Source organism: Aquarana catesbeiana, linkage group LG05 (assembly GCF_042186555.1).
Source record: "Aquarana catesbeiana isolate 2022-GZ linkage group LG05, ASM4218655v1, whole genome shotgun sequence".
NCBI lineage: Eukaryota > Metazoa > Chordata > Amphibia > Anura > Ranidae > Aquarana > Aquarana catesbeiana.
Window position 1 is genome coordinate 41,341,854 of NC_133328.1, and position 20,318 is coordinate 41,362,171.

Below are 20,318 nucleotides of genomic sequence, written 5' to 3' on the forward strand. Positions count from 1 at the left end.
GTTTACTGATCGATGCACTACAGCGGGGATGATCCTGCTGGCCTCTGTTGGGGTTTTTGCACCCGTTCCTGGCAATTCTGAAGTTTCCGGTGATCCTAGTGTGTGGTTTTTGGTCACCTCTGAGTGCCCAACCCCCCCCCCCCCCCCCCCCCGCAGCTACTTCAGCCATGTAGAGGTGAGACATGGATTGACCCACTTATCAATCCTGCATCCCTTTTTTGCTTATGTGTTCCTACACCTGTATTCATCTGACTAAATATAAATGAATGTGCAATATATCATGGATTTGAATGAATTATTATTTATTTGTGTATTTATGATGGAGTTTTTTGTTTTGGATATAGGTTTTTGATGTTGATTCTGTCGTTTTTACATTAGTGCAACTACTTTTTATTGTATATACTATATTTTCATATAACTACTTTATATATATATATATATATATATATATATATATATATATATATATATATATATATATAAAATATTAATTTACTTTTTTTTTCTTCCTGGCTCTTTTTGACACAATTTTAAATCCCACCATTTCCTATAAAAGCGTTTGCCCATGGTGTACGAGACTAGCCTAGCTCTGAGGAAGGGGGTGCGCCCCCGAAACGTGTTAGCTGTAACCCGTGTTCTGTGCATGTCTCCATGCACTGTGTTTATGGCCTTTTGTGAGTACCCACTTTTATACAAAGATTTCTTATTATTAAATTATCTCTGGTAACGCACTAGGTGTGCGCACCTTCCATTTTTGTTTTTCTTGTAGTCTCGTGGACACATCCTGACCTAGGTGCCAGGGCCTACCAGGGACACAGAAACTGATATAAACACTAACCTAAGTATTTACAGGTACCACAAGGTGTCTGAAACTTTTAGGTCATGAAAGGTTCACTAAGTATTGAATTGCTTCATGACTAGACATGCAATTTTGTGACAGATCACAAAAAAGAAATGACCATACCCTCTCGCTTTACCTACCTTCCCTCTTCGTAGCATTTTCCCTTCTGTAAAACCATTGGTGCTCCTTATTCTATACTCATAACAATAATATAGCCACACATTTTTTATTTTGTCTTGTGTTGCAATATTGCTGCATGTTATGCTTTGTGTTAATGTGCATTACGTTATGGCAGCCCATTCATTTGAAAATGGCAGCCTAATGCGCCAAAAAAAGTCTAATTTTTCCAGTCCGCGACAATGCAGAAGTACAGACAAAACAGACATCTAAAAAATAATTAGGAAGTAATCTCAGTGCTTTTCTATTATACAAGAAGAATGTAAAAGTTTCACTTACTTATTCCAAGCTTGCCGAAGATTCTTAGGGCCGTACTGTGTAAACCTTTCTGTAAGATACAAATAGAACATGATTACATTTATTGTTCATAATAGCAGGATATGTACAGCCATGGTCAAAAGTTTTGAGAATGACACAAATATTAATTTTCACAAAGTCTGCTGCCTCGGTTTTTATGATGGCAATTTGCATATACTTCAGAAAGTTATGAAGAGTGATCAGATGAATTGCAATTAATTACCAAGTCCCTCTTTGCCATGAAAAATGAACTTAATTCCATAAAAAACATTTCCACTACATTTGTGAAGAAGGCTTTAGGGCACCCAAGTAAGTCCAGCAAGCGCCAGGACCATCTCCTATAGTTGATTCAGCTGTGGGATGGGGGGCACCACCAGTGCTCAGCTTGCTCAGGAATGGCAGCAGGCAGGTATGAGTACATCTACATGCACAGTGAGGAGAAGACTTTTGGAGGATGACCTGGTGTCAACAAGGACAGCAAAAAAGCCACTTCTTTCCAGGAAACACATCAGGGACAGACTGATATTCTACAAAAGGTACAGGGATTGGACTACTGTGGGCTGGGGTAAGTCATTTTCTCTGATGAATTCCCTTTCGGATTGTTTGGAGTTTCTGGGAAAAACTTTGTCTGGAGAAGAAAAGGTGAGCACTACCATCAGTCCTGTGTCATTCCAACCGTAAAGCATCCTGAGACCATTCATGTGTGAGGTTGCTTCTCAGTCAAGGGAGTGGGCTCACTCACAATTTTGCATAAGAACACAGCCATGAATAAAGAATGGTACAAAAACATCCTCCGAGAGCAACTTCTCCCAACCATCCAAGAAGAGTTTGGTGAGGAATAATGCCTTTTCCAGCATGATAAAGCACTTTACCATAAGGCAAAAGTGATAACTAAGTGGCTTGGGAAACAAAACATCGAAATTTTGGGTCCATGGCTAGGAAACTCCCCAGACCTTAATCCCTTTGAGAACTTGTGATCAATCCTCAAGAGGCGGGTGAACAAAAAAACCCCACAAATTCTGACAAACTCCAAGCATTGATTATGCAAGAATGGGCTGCCATCAGTCAAGATGTGGCCCAGAAGTTGATTGACAGCATGTCAGGGCGAAGTGCAGAGGTCTTGAAAAAGAATGGGTCAACACTGCATAAACTTAATGTAATTGTCAATAAAAGCCTTTGACACTTATGAACATTAAACCTTAAACATTTCTACCCTCTTCCATCGGTTATGTTTTCCATACAGGTTACGTTATTGTTAAGTTGACCATACCCAGCATGGATGGATGAATTTCCCACTGCGGCTACTTTATTCTGACAGCCGATGGTGTCAGTCATTGGATGAAGGAGCTATTCGGCTGACAATTGTCTACCTGGCTCCTTCTATTTTTCAATCAAAGGACATTAGGCTGAGTGCCATTGATACAGCCACCCACTGATTGAATTTCGGCTGTTTCCTGTATGGTCAGCTTAAGTTGCAAATAGAAAACCCTGGGATTTAAAGTGTACCTGTAGTTGAGCCCGGAGTGGGACAAAAAAAAAACAAAAAAAAAAACAGGATGAGCATCCCAGACCAGGCAGACAATTCCTCCAGGGGGACAGCCCCCCACCCACCTACTGCCCTTCACCCCACCCAAACTACTGCCCCCTCCCCCAATCACTGACCCCCACTGACAGACCCCCCCCCCACGTCCCCAAATACCACCCCCTCCCTCCACTCACCCAATCTTCAGATAGGCAGATACAAACATTTTTGCAGGTGGTCACCAGTAAGGAAAAAAAAATCTTGACTAACAGCAATACAAACGGTTTTAACTTTTTAACTCTGCCCAAAATCCCCCCCACTAGACATCCCATATAATGGATTCCATTTAAAGCAGATAAGTAGCAAGATACAACATGATTCCATATAACCCACTTATTTAATCATTTAAAATATAGTAACACTACACTACTGTGTTTATATTAGCTCTTCGTGGTTCCCTGCAATAGTAGGATTCCAATGGGGAGAAGAAAATGCAGCAGTGCAAGCCAATCTAGTTTTACTATATTGCACAGCGACAGGAGGTGAAAGCCCAGGTTTGACCACATCAGTGTGTTGCTGTTTCTTCCCATCCAAATGGAGACTCAGGTGGCCTTGGCCAATCTGTATTGCTTTAACCGCCATAGAAGAAAATTAGGTCAGAACCTGACTGTCGCAGGTTCTGCCTTTGAGTGGAGCAGTGACCTCTTTACATTCATTCAGAAAATGCAAAGCAATCTCTGGTTGGTGCCCGTGTCCAGCGGATGGCCTCCTGTGTTCACAATGCGGCAGGGCAGCCACTCAGCACAGGACCCGAAAACAAGTGGAGATCACTGGAGTAGTGGTGTCTACTTCAGTGATTTCCAGCTTCCAGGGGCATTGGCTAGGCATGGTATAAGCATTGTTACATTGGTACAAGCTGGAACAACGATATATAAAATATCCTTTCCATGGAATTCTTTTTTAACCACATCAATACCGGGCACTTTCACCCCCTTCCTTCCCAGACCAATTTTCAGCTTTCAGCGCTCTCACACTTTCAATGACAATTGCGCGGTCACGCAACGCTGTACCCAAATTAAATTTTTATCATTTTGTTCACACAAATAGAGCTTTCTTTTGGTGGTATTTATTCACGACTCCGTTTTTTATTTTTAGCAATATAAGCGAAAAAAAGAGTGGAAATTTGGAAAAAGAAACAATATTTTCTTCTTTATTTTGTCATAAATTTAGACCAAAATGTATTCTGCTACATGTCTTTGGTAAAAAAAATCCCGCTAAGTGTATAATAATCGGTTTGTGTGATCACGGACAGATGTACGCAGATGAAAATGTACAGATGTGCGCAGGTGATCATGTACAGATGTGCGCAGGTGATCACGGACATATGTGTGCAGATAATCATTGGGACATGTGATTTTACTGTTAAATCTGTGGGGGACAAGTGTTTTTACTATGTGGGGACATGTGTGTGGGGACGTGTGTTTTGGGGACATGTATGTTTTACATGTGTGTTTTACACTGTGTACATGTTTTAAATGTGTGTTTTACACTGGTGATCAGTGTGTAAAAAGCTGTAAAAAACAGCTGATACTCACTGATCACCAGCCGGCTGCAGCGATCCGCTCTCCTCTCCGAAAACTTCTGTGTGAGGAGAGGAGAGCCGATCGCCTCGCAACCGGCTCTCTGTTTACATCACATGACGGCTGTGATTGGACGCGGCCATCATGTGATCAGGAGGGCCAATCACAGAGCCCTCCTGCCGATCCCAGATGCGCCGTGTCCGGGCGTCACGAGCGCATCGGGATCGCGCCGCTGCGCGGGCACGCGTGATCCGCCTCCATCTGAGGGACGTTCCTGAACGTCCACTCAGTAGGAGAGAGCGCCCACCCGGCCGTTTAGGTGCAGTGGCCAGGGTGGGAAGTGGTTGAGACAGACGCCATCACCCGCTATAAAAAGCAGAATTTGATGATCTGCCACTATGAGGTCAAGAAGGATTTTTGTTTCCACTGTAAAATTTCCAACTACCGTACATGAGTTTTGTTTTTGCCTTCCTCTGAATCGACATTATTAGAAAAGGTTAAAATTTATGGACTGCAGTCTTTTTTTTAACCTTACTTAGTATGATATAACTCATTATATCGAGATACTGATGGGTTTTACATATATTAAAATCCTGGAAGCCAGGTATAATAGGCTCAATATGGAGATTTTCAACATCAGCTTACATATAGGTCTAAATTACATCTTATCCAAACATCATTATCTGCTAATAAATAGGCGATATCTGACAGCCTTGTGTCAAGGACAGGTTCAAACAGAAGAGAATTTCAGCTCAAATCACAAGTGAGCTTATTAGCGGAATGCTGAAGATGCCGCAGCTCTGCTGTGAGAATTGAAAAATAACTGCTTGCATTTTAAGTAACACTGAATAAGAGGAAGGGTTTTTTTTTTTTTCTTTTTTTTTTACTTTTCTCAGCCCTAAGCCAGATGTGTACTCAAATGGCTCTACCAGGCAATGGGAGGTGGGTGATGAGAGCCACCTAGTTAAAAAATGTATATTGCAAACTCATTTCTATAAACTGCAACCCATTATTTTATTATTATACAGGCACTTTACAATATAAAGGGAGACAGTACAGTTACAATACAATTCAAGACAAGAGTGTTAAGAGGGCCTTGCTTCTAGGAGCTTACAATCAGTTTATTAAAGTGTATCTAAAAGGCAAAAAAACATTTTTAATAATTTTGGACTAAAAGGTTAAAACACTTGACAGGTTTTACATTGATGTTTGTGTCTCCGTCGGGGAGATTCACACGATTTGTTCCGGGGGCCATTTTCAGTGGAATATGAAGAAATGGGGAATCCAAAACCTTATAGTTATCAGATAAGGAGAAGAGAGAAAACCCTCTGTATGATATGGTGACAACTAAGTGGAGATTTCTCCTTGCTTCCTGTTGAATGTACAGGACAGGAAGAGATGGGATATCTACCAAATGAGATGCAGATGGCAGATGTAGCACCCTGATGTTTAGGCAGGGTTGCTATTAAATTTATTTACCAAGTGATAGTTGCCTTGGTCAATTGTTAGTAGGTCAATCGATTTCGCCCCAATTCTGGAATTGCTGCACTTCTCTCTACTGTTGCTAGATGGCCAGGTATCTGTTGACATTAGATAAACCAAGGGCATTGCAAGGACAGATTAGGAATGAATGGGGTGTCTCAGCCAATGGGAAGGGATTTTCTTGGGTCCCTTGGCCTGCTGGGAGAACCTATTTATTTGGGTGAAGTCAGGTGATTGGGGTTCTGTGCCACCTTGACGGCTGTCTGGGTAGATGTGTGTCATATTGCCCCGGGCTGCTAGGCCAGAAACCTAAGGCCTATCCCGGGGGCATCTGGCTGCTAGGCTAGCTGAGAGCCTATCCAGAAGTAGTGCAGGGTTGGGACTGCGGTCTTGTAGTCCAACCAGAAGTAACGGTTCTGCCTGCCGGGGAACCAGTCATGGTTGGAGGTAGAGGGGAAGCTGTCGCCACAAAGGGACCATCCACCTTACTCCCGGAGATCATTGTGAGTAGGCTGAGACCAGTACCAGAGCAGACTTCTCGCCAGCCGGGGATGGTGAAGAAGTGAGAAAGCATCAGCAAGTGCTAAATCAGGGACCCAGTGGGACAGCAGAGGTGACGCTTTTGGAGTGCCAAGCCAGGGACCTAACATGTCAGCAGGGGTGAAGCTTGAGGAGTATCTGTGAGTGTCAAGCCAGGGACCCAGCAGTGAAGCGGGGGTGACGCTTGAGGAAGATACTGAGTACTACAGTGAAAGAGCTCAGGGGATCCAGTGCCTAGTGGATCTGAAGTCTAGTGAGAGAGACTGGGAGCTCATTGAGTGAAGACCCACAGTTAGTGAGTGTGGGGTAAAGAGAAATGTTCTTGTTGCAGATAGTTGAATACCTTTACCGTTAGTAACAGCTACAAGATTGTTGCCATAGGCGACAGCAGTCCTACCTATAAGTGGTGTCCGGCTGGAGGCCTTCACCTGTATAAGCTGTCTACCTATAGAAGTCTCAGAGTCTGCCAATCAACATTGCATCTACCTAAGGGTGTCCTGGCCATAACCCTCTCTCCCACAGTTCTGTTTAAGAGACAATAAATCTCTTTGCATTCAAAAAAGCGTCTGGCGCCCATTATTTCATCTTGCATTACACCCACCATGCCTTGTAACCCACTGTACACTGAAGAATGTCATCTCTTCCTAACTCTGGAGGTCACCATTAGGCCCCAGTGGTCCCGGGACTTTGCTACACAAAAAAAAAAAACCTGACATTGGTTTCAACTATTCCCTACTTTCTAACATTTTTCCCAAAAATATTTTTTGGCTTTAAATATCCTTTAAAGTGTAAATCCAGGCAAAATCTAACTAAATCTAAACCTGCTCTGTACTTACCTATTCTGCAGCCGATCCGGTTTAGTGTTAGGTAGGTTTTGACTGAACTGCCACTTTAAAAGGCGAGCTGTACATTCAATACTAACTTCCCTCCCTAGCACTCCTGAACTAATATACCGAACTAAACTGAAAACGCGGCTTAATTCATTTTTAATATTCAAAGCAAACTCAGCCATCTATCCATGTCTCTTTGCTTTATTTTGTTGAGAAATCATTCTGAAAAACACGCCCTAACATGTCAAGCCACTGCCATCTTGAGTAAGGGCAGATGATTTGTGTAATATTTACTTCCTGGAATCCATTAGCCCTTAGCTCAGGCATGCAGGTGTTCCATCAGATTAGGCGACCCATCAAATTTTGTAACGGAAGTGACATTCCGTCACGGCCATCTTGGTACACCTCGCACTCGTCCGCAGTAAGCCTACAGTCAGAAGGTGGACATCTTTTTATACCCATCTGGGTCTTCCTCCAGATGAAAGAAAAAAAATACTCATGGAGACTCCTGGGATGTATGATGTCAATTTGGCCTAGGATAGAAACCAGGAAACAACTGGAGAAATGTAAAAAAATAAATAATGTAATAAATAATATACCTTCCTGTAGTTAATGCTGATTGAGAGCGTTTAGTTCCCCTTTAAGGTGAGCCTGGGCCTAGAGTACGCACACTAAAGTATTCACCTATTCTGAACAAGCAGTAAAAACACTTTAAAAGTGTTACTAAACCTAAAAACTTTTTTTACTTTAATGTATTGTTAACACTAAGGTAAAAAAACATTTTCAGTTTCCTTGTGCCCCCCTTCCACTGTATGAAGAGGAAGATTCTCCCCTTACTTCCTCTTCACACAGCATTCGAGCAACAGCAGTAGCCATTGGCTCTTGCTGCTCTCAATCAAATGCAGTGAAGAGGAAGTGGGGGGCGGGCCTAAGACCCGCCATGTAAGTCTATGGAGTGCGGCTCCATAGACACACAGGTCGGGAGCGTGCATTGTGTGTCTCCATAGCAAACGGCTTGCTAAGGAGATGGAAAAAGAAGAGGAGGAGCCAAGATCGCCACCAGGAACCCAAGAAGAGGAGGGTTGGGGCTGCTCTATGCCCTACCACTGCACGTATAACATGTTTGCTATTTTATTGAAAAAAAAAATTCTGACTTTAAGCCTTTGTACATCTATGTAGCTATAGACTTGGGGGTTGATTTACTAAAATGAGAGTGCATAATCTGGTGCAGCTGTTCATGGTAGCCAATCAGCTTCTAACTTCAGCTTGTACAATTAAGCTTTAACAAAAAGCCGGGAAGCCAATTGGTTTCTATGCAGAGCTGCACCAGATTTTGCACTCTACAGTTTTAGTAAATCAACCCCCAGTGTGTAGAGATTCATCTTCAAAGTTCACAGCAGAAGCACTGAAATCTCAGCTATTTTCTATGAAGAAGAACAGATCTTTGCAGCTTTCTAATATAAAACGTAAAACGTGTTTTAAGTTGTAAGGCTTCATTCACTCCCGATTTCAAATCTCTGCAAAACGCATTACTAATGGCACCCCAATCGCTCCGCGATTCTTGCCTTGATTGTCGCACAGTAAATCACGCTGCATTCACTGCCCAAAAGAAGCTCATGTTCCTTTTTGAGCGACAAGTGTTGCGAGTTGCGATTGCAGTGCGATTTACCGCATGGCAATGGCTGTGCCATTGGGGTGCCATTAAGAAGTAATGGCACCGCAAATGCGTCACCCGTTTTGCAGCGATCAGTTGTGGGTGGAGCCATAGGAACTGACGGTAACCTGACTTCAAGAGTGTTGTTTGTCGAGAATGATGTACTTCACAGTACAAGCAGCTATAGAGGAGAGCAGTGCCAGGTTTAATAGCCATTTTACATAATGTGTTAGGAATATGTAAATACTTGAATGGCCATAATCTGTTCACATGTGAACTTTAAACCTCCACTCCAGCTTACTTAGCTCATTAGAGGTTTGCAGGCCACTCCATCTTCTCCAGTCCTTATCCCCATTGCCTGCAAATGTGTATTAAGCACTCCTGGAGACATTCAGGACCTGCTCTATACAAGTTTATGAGAGCTCACTGTGCAGGCAAGGCCAGAGTTGAAGAGGTTTTTAGTCCAGAGAGGATGAAGAGATGGGGCAGGCCTCAGCCGTTCTACTCAACATGATGGAATCATGGAGGAAAGCACGTATAAAGAATGGCTCCCATCATCAGATATGTTTTATGGGTTTAGTAGATTTTAATAGATCTTATTAGATTTAGCCTTTGCAGCTCCAAAGATTAAATTGTTAACGCATAAACTGTTAATTTATTAACAATGATTAATTATGCATCATTAATCCATAAAGATCAAAATAGCTTAATGCTGGCAAGCTAGGGGTAGTTTTAGATTTAGGCCCCTTTCACACTGGGGCGGGGGCCGGCGTCAGCGGTAAAACGGCAATATTTTTAGCGCCGCTTTACTGTCGTTTTAACGGCGGTATTTGGCCGCTAGCGGGGCGGTTTTACCCCCCTGCTAGCGGCCGAGAAAGGGTTAAAACCACTGCATAGCCGGGCTGCCCAATTGATTTCAATGGCCAGGAGCGGTGAAGGAGCGGTGTATACCGCTCCAAAGATGCTGCTAGCAGGACTTTTTTTACCGTCCTGCCAGCCCACCGCTCCAGTGTGAAAGCCCTCGGGGCTTTCACATTGGAGACACAGCAGCGGCTCTTTCAGGGTGCTTTGCAGGCGCTATTTTTAGAGCTGTAGCGCCTGCAAAGCGCCCCAGTGTGAAAGGGGTCTTAGACCAGAGTTCTATTTTAAAGAATATGTAAACCAAACATTTCATATTCCTGATAAGTGCCTGCTGTTCCATTTACTTGTATAAAGAAGTCTCCTCTGCTCCTTGTATTGCTTCCTTTGTATGAAATCCCTGGTTTCCTGTCAGTCCCTCTGCTTTCGTATTAGCCCAGAAACCTGCTTTCCTATTAAAAACTGACCACACTAAGCAGGAGAGCACAGCGTGGTCAATTCTCTAGCTGTGCTGGGAACTCAGCCTGTTCTTCTCCAGTGATTAGACTTGTCCTGACATTCCCCCATCTTTCACTGTGAAGCTCAGTATACTGCGGTTTCTCTTACCCCAGCTCTTATGCAACTGAGAACAGGGAATGCGATCACTTATAAAAAAAAAAAAAAAAGGGAAAAAATGTATTTATATATATATTTTTTTAATCTATACAGAAATGTTTTGTTTTGCTTTTCACTTCTATTTTAAACGGAATGGGTTGTTTTACAAGGTGATCCTTATCAATCACTTTAAATGAAATCGGTCACAAAGCAAATATCCACGTGCATGCCTTTTATTTTATTTCCTTGCCGCTCACTAGTGCTGGAGGTGACCACTTTGGAAGTGACTTCTCAGAGGTGTGGCATGCTTCCCATATCCTACAATTTGAAGCGCCTGCCAGCACCACCTACTGAGAACTGTTTTGATCTGATGAATGCTGGGGGCACAGTATAGCTCTCTGTCTAGTCTTCAGGTCTATATTTGCACATGGTTCTGCCCCAAGCTCTGGGGTCAGTGGAACAGGCAGAACTGAAGAGAGTGGAAATGATATACAGGTATCAGCTAAGACGGAAGACATTGTGCTGTGTGCCACCAGACATTTAGTTCATAGTTACATTTTACCTGGGGATAGATTCATTTTTTAAAAACTCTGATAATGAGGTCTGATGAACCCCAAACTAAGTTTGGAGAATGGGGATTTGTATTGAGCAAAGCGCCATCCTAATGTCTCCAAAACTCACAAGTCTGCTACAAAACATTTAGTGTGGACAGTCAGCCAAAATGTATTAAGAGTAAAAGAATAAGGAATGTGGCGTACTTTGTGTATTTTACACTTACTTTATATAACAGGGGCGTAACTACCACCATAGTGACCCATGCGGGTGCTATGGGGCCCGCAGCCGAGTGGGGCCCAGTGAGGATAAGAGCACCGCCGGCACAGTCTCCCAGCCAGGGGAAGAGAGAGGAAAGGAAGAGGCGAGCTGTCCGTATCAGCAGAGAGCTGAATTGCCCGATGTAAGAGCTTTCATTAGAACTTCCAGTGTTCCCGGGGCTCACGTCACATAGCGCCACCTTTTGACCCGGTGCCTTTGATAGACAGAACGCCGATCCAACATGTGACGTCATCAAAGGCATCGGGCCAAGAGGTGGGGCTATGTGACGATGAGCCCCGGGAAGACAGAAATTCAAATGAAAGCTATTACAGCGGGCAATCCCGCTCTCTGCTGATCCGGGTGGCTTGCCTCTTCCTTTGCATAGGTGGGGCTGTATGGGGCACAGGCAGACCAGGCTGTATGGGGCACAGGTCACGCTGTATGGGGCACAGGTCACGCTGTATTGGGCACAGGTCACGCTGCATTGGGCACAGGTCACGCTGTATGTGGCACAGGTCACGCTGCATTGACACTAGGGCAGCTGTGGGGGGGGGGGCTGTTTGCAGGGGGGCCCCATACAACATTTTGCTATGGGGCCCTGCTTTTTCTAGTTACGCCCCTGCTATATAACATGTATTTTACATAATAAAGTGAAATAAAAAAATTAATAAAGGCTAGAAAAGAAACGCAGACAGTGAAATGTGTAGCGTTCCCTTACATAGGTGGTCAGTAAAGGGCCCTCTTACACTGGTGGTCAGTGAAATGCACCTTTAACCTCCCTGGCGGTATGATTATTTCAGATTTTTGATGCTCAAAGCGGTACAATGTTTTGCATGGAAATTTGGCGTTTTATATTGTAGGCCTGTAATTCTTAGGAATAACTCACTTAAATCTGCCCAAACAAGAGTCTAGTAGATATCCCGGGTATGATAAAGTTTGAAACACGAAATCATAAATTATAATATAATAAATAACTATTAATAATTATAACAAATAATATAATAATTATTCAATAATGTAATCAAATCAAAAACACAGAAATTTGCTCAGTTGCAAAATTGTCGCTGTCGTTACTTTTCAGTGTTTGATGACGGATTTCCCCACAAATCACTATCACTCAATTCTGCAAGTGATTCTAATTTATTATCGCTGTTTTCTAGCTGGTCTAAAACGATTTTTGATGTAAAGGGACACTTTTTGGTTGCCATGGACAATCTCCAGTTTCCAGGCAGAAAGAACAGTATTTATAAAACTGCATGCAGGGCATTTGACAAAGCACTAGGGACAAAATGGATGAGAAATAATGTGATACAGTAATGTAATCTATAAGCTTACAGTGTACTAAATGTATAGTGTGCTTTTCACTTTTTGAATTTGGCGCCGTGCTCCGTCCCTGTGCGTCGCACTGCTCGCAGGGAACGGAGCTCAGCACTGTGATAGACCCGGTGGAGGACACGGCTCGCACACACAGCGGGGAGACATTGCAGGATCCTGGGGACAAGGTAAGTAACTTTGCCTGGATCCTGCAATGCGATCCCGAGTGTGGCTCGGGGTTACCGTTTTTGGTACTGAAAATCTACCCCAAGCCAGACTCGGGAATACCGCTAAGGAGGTTAGATAGGTGCTCAGTCAGGAAGGACCCCCTTAGATTGGTGGTCAGTAGGAGAAGGTCCATTACACTGGTTATTACCAGGAGAAAAGCCCCCTTTACATGGGTGATCAGTGGAAGAGGGATCCCATTACACTGGTCATCACTAGGAGAAAAGCCCCCATTACATGGGTGATCAGTGGAAGAGGGATCCCATTACACTGGTCATCACTAGGAGAAAAGCCCCGATTACATGGGTGATCAGTGGAAGAGGGATCCCATTACACTGGTCATCACTAGGAGAAAAGCCCCCATTACATGGGTGATCAGTGGAAGAGGGATCCCATTACACTGGTCATTACTAGGAGAAAAGCCCCCATTACATAGGTGATCAGTGGAAGAGGGATCCTATTGCACTGGTCATTACCGGAAGAAAAGCCCCCATTACATGGGTGATCAGTGGAAGTGGGACCCCATTAGAATGGTCATTACCAGGTGAAAAGCCCCCATTACATGGGTGATCAATGGAAGAGGGACCCCTTTACACTGGTGGTCAAATAGAAAAATGCTCTTAAGATTGTCGCTCAGTTGGAAAAAAAATTCTTAATTTGTGGTAGTGGGAAAAGTGCCACACTTATTGATAGCTGTCAGTGGTTGCTTATCTGCAGGTCAAACATTGCCAATTTCTCCCTGAGCAACCCTGGAGTTTCTCAGAACCCTGGATGAGTATTGATGCTCTAGGCACTCCTTTGTAACCAAACGATCACTCTTTCTGTAATTGGTTAGTCCCTAAGTAACTAAATAGCCTCATGGTGCTCTCTTTCTCTCTGTAACTGATCAGTCTCTAGGGAATCACTCTCTGCAGCTTAGCAGTCCCACGGTGGTATTACTTTCTTGATGCTTACCTCTAGTCAATGAGCAGTCTCTCTGTGGTCCTTCTCTTTCTGCAGTCCCCAGGAGATGTGTACCTAAACAGCCTCATGGTGCTCTCTTCTCTCTGCAACTCCAGGGAACCATTCTCGGTAACTGAGCAATCTCTGAGTAGTCTCTCTCTCTGTACCTCTAGTAAATCTTTCTCTGTGTAACTGAGCTCTGGGTAGTCTCTATTTTTTTATGTAACTGCCTATCTCTAGTCAATCTTTTACTTTAACTGTATAGTCTCTCTCTTTTTCTGTAACTCTAGGGAATCATTTTCTGCAACTAAGTCTCAGGGTGGTGTGTCTTTCTTTGATGTAACCGCTCATCTCTAGTCAATCCTTTTCTGTAACTGAGCAGTCTCTGGGTGGTCCCTCACTTTCTGTAGTCCCGAAGTGACTTGTATCTAAATGGCCTCATCATGGTGCTCTTTGTTTTTCCCTCTGTACCTGATGCCACGTACACACGAGCGTACTTTACGGCAGACTTTGCCCGGTGGACTTTGACGGACTTTACGACGGACTTTCTGAATGAACGGACTTGCCTACACACAATCCACCAAAGTCTGTCGAATTCGTACGTGATGATGTACACCGGACTAAAATAAGGAAGTTCATAGCCAGTAGCCAATAGCTGCCCTAGCGTGGCTTTTTGTCCATCGAACTGGCATACAGACGAGCGGACTTTTCGACCGGACTCGAGTCCGTCGGATAGATTTGAAACATGTTTCAAATCTAAGTCCGTCCAACTTTTGAGAAAACAAAGTCCGCTGGAGCCCACACACGATCGAATTGTCTGACGAAAAGTCCGCGGCATAAGAAATCATAGTCTGTAACTAAGCAGTCTCTGTGTAGTCTCTCTACTTCTAGGGAATCATTTTCTGTAACTGAGCAGTCTCTGAAGTCTCTCTCTCTCTCTCTCTCTCTCTCTCTCTCTCTATATATATATATATATATATATATATATATATACACATACATACATACACACACACACACAGTATCTCACAAAAGTGAATACACCCCTCACATTTTTGTAAATATGTTATTATATCTTTTCATGTGACAACACTGAAGAAATGACACTTTGCTCCAATGTAAAGTAGTGAGTGTACAGCTTGTATAACAGTGTAAATTTGCTGTCCCCTCAAAATAACTCAACACACAGCCATTAATGTCTAAACCACTGGCAACAAAAGTGAGTACACCCCTAAGTGAAAATGTCCAAATTGGGCCCCAAGTGTCAATATTTTGTGAGGCCACCATTATTTTCAAGCACTGCTTTATCCCTCTTGGGCATGGAGTTCACCAGATCTTCACAGGTTACCACTGGAGTCCTCTTCCACTCCTCCATGACGACATCACAGAGCTGGTGGATGTTAGAGACCTTACGCTCCTCCACCTTCTGTTTGAGGATGCCCCACAGATGCTCAATAGGTTTAGGTCTGGAGACATGGTTGGCAAGAGGCTGTCTTCTGTAATGACAGCCATGCAGACCCATTTGATACAGTGTGCGGCATATGATCTGAGCACTGACAGGCTGACCCCCCACCCCTTCAACCTCTGCAGCAATGCTGCCAGCACTCATACGTCTATTTCCCAAAGACAACCTCTGGATATGACGCTGAGCACGTGCACTCAACTTCTTTGGTCAACCAAGGTGAGGCCTGTTCTGAGTGGAACCTGTCCTGTTAAACCGCTGTATGGTCTTGGCCACCATGCTGCAGATCCGTTTCAGGGTCTTGGCAATCTTCTTATAGCTTAGGCCATCTTTATGTAGAGCAACAATTCTTTTTTTCAGATCCTCTGAGAATTCTTCGCCATGAGGTGCCATGTTGAACTTCCAGTGACCAGTATGAGAGAGTGAGAGCGATAACACCAAATTTAACACACCTGCTCCCCATTCACACCTGAGACCTTGTAACACTAACAAGTCACATGACACCGGGGAGGGAAAAGGGCTAATTGGGCCCAATTCAGATATTTTCACTTAGGGGTGTACTCACTTTTGTTGCCAGCGGTTTAGACATTAATGGCTGTGTGTTGAGTTATTTTGAGGGGACAGCAAATTTACACTGTTATACAAACTGTACACTCACTACTTTACATTGTAGCAAAGTGTCATTTCTTCAGTATTGTCACATGAAAAGATATAATAAAATATTTACAAAAATGTGAGGGGTGTACTCCTGTGTGTATATGTATATATATATATATATATATATATATATATATATACACATATATACACATATATACACACATATATATACATACACATACACACACTACTAGGGAACCGTTCTCTAACTGAGCAGTCTCTGGGTGGACTCTCTTTCGTTATGTAGTCTCAGTGTAGTATCTCTCTCTGTGCCTCTAGTGTAGGGGTCTCCAAACTATGGCCCTCCAGTTCTGGAACTACAATTCTCATCATGCCTAATCATGTCTGCGAATGTCAGAGTTTTATAATGCCTCATGGGATCTGTAGTTCCGCAACAGCTGGAGGGCTGTAGTTTAGAGATCCCTGCTCTAGGCAGTCATTCTCTCTGTAACGGAGTAGTCTCTGGGTAGTGAAACTGCTTACCACTAGTCAATCATTTTCTGTAACTGAGCATTCTCTCTTATTCTCTGTAGGTAACTGATCAGTCTCTAGGCAAGTGGTTCTCAACTCCGGTCCTCAGGGCCCACTAGCAGGCCAGAATTTAAGTATTACCTTGGGGAGATGCAGACTAGAATACTGCAATCACTGAGCAGCAAATGATATCACCTGTGATGATTTTAAGTTATCTTGCAAACCTGGCCTGTTAGTGGGTCCCGAGGACAGGAGTTGAGAACCACTGCTCTAGGCAATGCTCTGTAACTGAGCAGTCTCAGGGCAGTCAGTGTATGGGGTTTATTTACTAAAGGCAAATCCACTTTGCACTACAAGTGCACTTGGAATTGCAGTCATTGTAGATCAGAGGGGGACATGCAATGAAAATAAAAAACAGCATTTTAGCTTGTACATGATTGGATGATAAAATCAGCAGAGCTTCCCCTCATTTCAGATCTTCCCCTCAGATTTACAGCGGCTCCTAGGGTTGCCACCTGTCCGGGATTCATCCGGACAGTTCAGGTTTTGAATCATGCATCTGGGTTTCAGACGGCCTGAAACCTGGATACATTATTCAGAGCAGACTATGGCTTCCCAGCAGGGTTGATGGCTGCAGTTATCCAAGCCGAGAGTGTCTGTTACACTCTTTCACACTGCCCAAAGCCAGCACTATCAATCCCCGCCCCACACACACACACACACCTATACACACACTGATGGAGGAGGAGAGACTGTTCAATCTGCTCCTATTCCTCCTGTTTCTACTCCTGTGTCTGCCCACACTCCAATACCCAGTGCTGTGCCTTAAAAAAGGAAAGTGGGGATGGGAAATTTGAAGTTCAGCAGCCTCAGATACATCTGGATGAGAGGTGCTGACTGCCAAGGGGTGAGTGAGCTCACCATCCATCCCTTTCTATGGCTGAAGTCTCCTCCCCTCTCTCTCCTGCCTCTGAGTGAGTGCATTAAGGTAAATCAGGGTTCTCAGAGCACCCCTTACATCAGAGTTCCCCTTTACACCAGAGGCCTCAGTGTTCCCCCTTCAATCAGAGTCTTCTCCATACATCAGAGTTCTCAGTGTACCCCCTTAAATCCGGGTTCCCAGAGCGTCCCTTATGTCAGAGTCCCCAGAGTTCTCCCTTACATCAGAGTATGCAGAGTCCCCCCTTACACTTAAGGGAACTCTGTGAGTTCAAATGTAAAAGGGGAACTCTGTGGACTTTGATAAAAAGGGGACTCTTGTGATTAACTCTATATGATTAGAAAAGTTATTTAATTGAAAAATATATGTATAGTTTATACTATTGAAAAAATTGCTGTGCACCGCTAACGCTAAAGTGTTCGGGTTTGATTTGAAGAAAAGGTGGCAACCTTTAGCGACTACACTTCCAAGTGCACTTACAGTACAGAGTGGATTTCTCTTTAGTAAATCAACCCCAATGTCTCTGTGATTGAGGTTATAGTGTCTATATGTCTACTTACCTCAGTAGTCCTGTTGCTGTGGGAAAAGGGCTACTACAGTGATTTCTGTGTTATCGTTTATCATTATTTTGAATGTGTGGTCTGCAGGCTTGCCAGTTGGTAATTTCGTTCTGTTTGTAACACACATAACAAAGAGTCAGCCTGTCTGCCCTCCTACATTGCCAGCGGCACTTGTGAGGCTCCACACTGCATCACATGAGGGCGGCTCATATCATGAGGAGCGCTGATAATAACACCAACAGACATTAAGGATTACCCTGGAGTCAGGAAACATTGTGGTTTCCATAAACACACCGTAGCTTCCAGTTTTTCATGTCCCATGAAAACCAGTGTCGGCCGCTCATTAGGGGTGCACGGGTGCCGTCCCCCCCCTCCCAATTCATGCGCCTGGACCTCTAATCTACATGCAGGGCACCGTATGCATGGATTTCTATGGGACTTTTTTTTTTTTTTTTTTTTAGAAGCAGGATTAGAGCCTGAGGCACTGATTGGTTTAAAAAGGGTGGGCTCTGGACGCAGAGCACTACGCCCTGAGCCCACCCTGTTGTGTGACATTAGCAAATTAATATTTGCTAATGTCTTCCCATTTCTCCTCCTGGCCAATCAGGAAGTGGGTCCTGAGACCCCATTGGCCATGAGTTCTAAGACCCCATTGGCCGGGAGTCCGAAGTGACGGCCAGGAAACGGAAGAGGCAGACTGATGAGGGCCTGGCGGGCAAGAGGGCGAGCCAGTGACTGAGGGGGGCGGCTTACCCCACTCTCTTCATAGCTTTTTAACCGCTTGCTGCCTGCGTAACATCATATGACGTTGCGGACTTTGAGCGGTGATATGTAGCTGCAGGCATCATTCAGATATCGTCATTTAGAGCCGGCGATTCCCTTCACCACAAGAACAATCATAGCGGCTGTTCAACTGCTTCATCGTTGTTCTAGGCAGTGAGAGGGGACTCCCCCCGTCCCCCCCCCTCCCCGCCGTCCTCTGGTGCTTCTCCTGGCTTGCCCCTGCCACTGGCGAACCGGAGGAGGAATTGGCCAGCCCCGGATGCTGACCATAGAGATCTCTGGCGGGCCAGATGGTCCCCAGAGTCTCTATGATCGTTCGGAGGCTGGGCGCGATGTTATGACGTCACGCCCAGCCTCTGCATTCGAAAGAGGGGAGCCGAGATCTTTTTTTTGGGGGGGGGGGGGATTCAGGCTTCCCGGCCTAGAGGTGAGATGTGGGGTCTTATTGACCCCATATCTCAATCTCACTGTAAATAGGACCTGTCATGCCCTATTCCTATTACAAGGGATGTTTACATTACTTGTAATAGGAATAAAAGTGATAAAAAAAAAACGTAAAAAGAAAGTGTCAAAATAGAAAAATAAAATTAAAAATTACCAATACAAATAAAAAATAATTTAAATAAAATTATACAAAAAATTGGGCTAACTTTACTGTTTTTTTAATGCATGAAACAGTTTTTTTTTTTCTCCTCAAAAAAAACGCGTTTGAAAAATTGCTGCGCAAATACCGTGTGAGATAAAAAGTTGCAACGACTGCCATCTTATTCCCTAGGGTCTCTGCTAAAAAAAACATATATAATGTTTGGGGGTTCTGTGTAATTTTCTAGCAAAAAAAATTATGATTTTTACACGTAGGAGAGAAATGTCAGGATTGGTCTGGGTGGCAAGTGGTTAAAAACACACCGCTCCATTACTTCTGCCTACTTCCTGGTCAGACTTTAGGTCATGACACAGGAAGGAGTTGACTAGCTGATCTCATTAGCACACACCCTGCATCATCTACCCTCGGCTGGTCAACTCCTTCCTGTGTCATGACCTAAAGTCTGTCCAGGAAATAAGGCAGAAGTAATTGAGCAGTGTTTTTAAACAGCTATTAAGAGAATGAGGTAAGCCAGTGTAGAATTAATGGAAAGCTGTTTTATTTTTGCAAAAGAAGTACATTAATGCTTTATTGGTACAGGAAGTGCCTGAACAAGAACCTTCATGGCAAGATCACCTGATATTATTTACTGAAAGCTGCATTAGTTTAAAAGAGTGGTCACCAAACTGCGGCCCTTTGCTTGACTTTATCCAGCCATTGGGGGACTATTCTTGCCTCTGGTATGAGGCACTATTTCCTCCACTGACACCAGCAGTAGGGAATTCATCCCACTGACACAATAGGGCATGATTTCTTCCATTGGCACCAACAATGGGGCACTATTCCTCCCACTGACAACAAAAATGGGGCACTATTCCTCCTATTGACACCAACAATAGGGTACTATTGCACTGATTGACACCAGCGATTATGCACTGTTGCTCCCATTGACAGTAACAATGGTTCTCTATTCGTCCCATTGACACCAATGATGGGGCACTGTTCCCCCCATTGACACCAATAATAGGGCACAATTCTTCCCACTGTCACCAACAATGGGGAGCTATTCTTTCCACTGAAACCAACAATGGGGAGCTACTCCTTCCGCTGATACCAACAATGGGGAGCTACTCCTTCCGCTAATACCAACAATGGGGAGCTACTCCTTCCGCTGATACCAACAATGGGGA

The 20,318-nt window shown here is 43.9% G+C and overlaps 1 protein-coding gene across 4 annotated transcripts in view; it reads right to left on the minus strand.

The window, feature by feature from the left end:
• CDK14 (cyclin dependent kinase 14) overlaps window positions 1-20,318 on the minus strand; it is a 678,339-nt gene that overhangs the window by 200,460 nt on the left and 457,561 nt on the right. For all 4 annotated transcript variants that reach the window (XM_073629653.1, XM_073629651.1, XM_073629654.1 and 1 more), the window contains one exon: window positions 1,298-1,346. In XM_073629653.1, coding sequence (XP_073485754.1) covers window positions 1,298-1,346 — 49 coding nt within the window. The remainder of the gene's footprint in view (window positions 1-1,297; window positions 1,347-20,318) is intronic.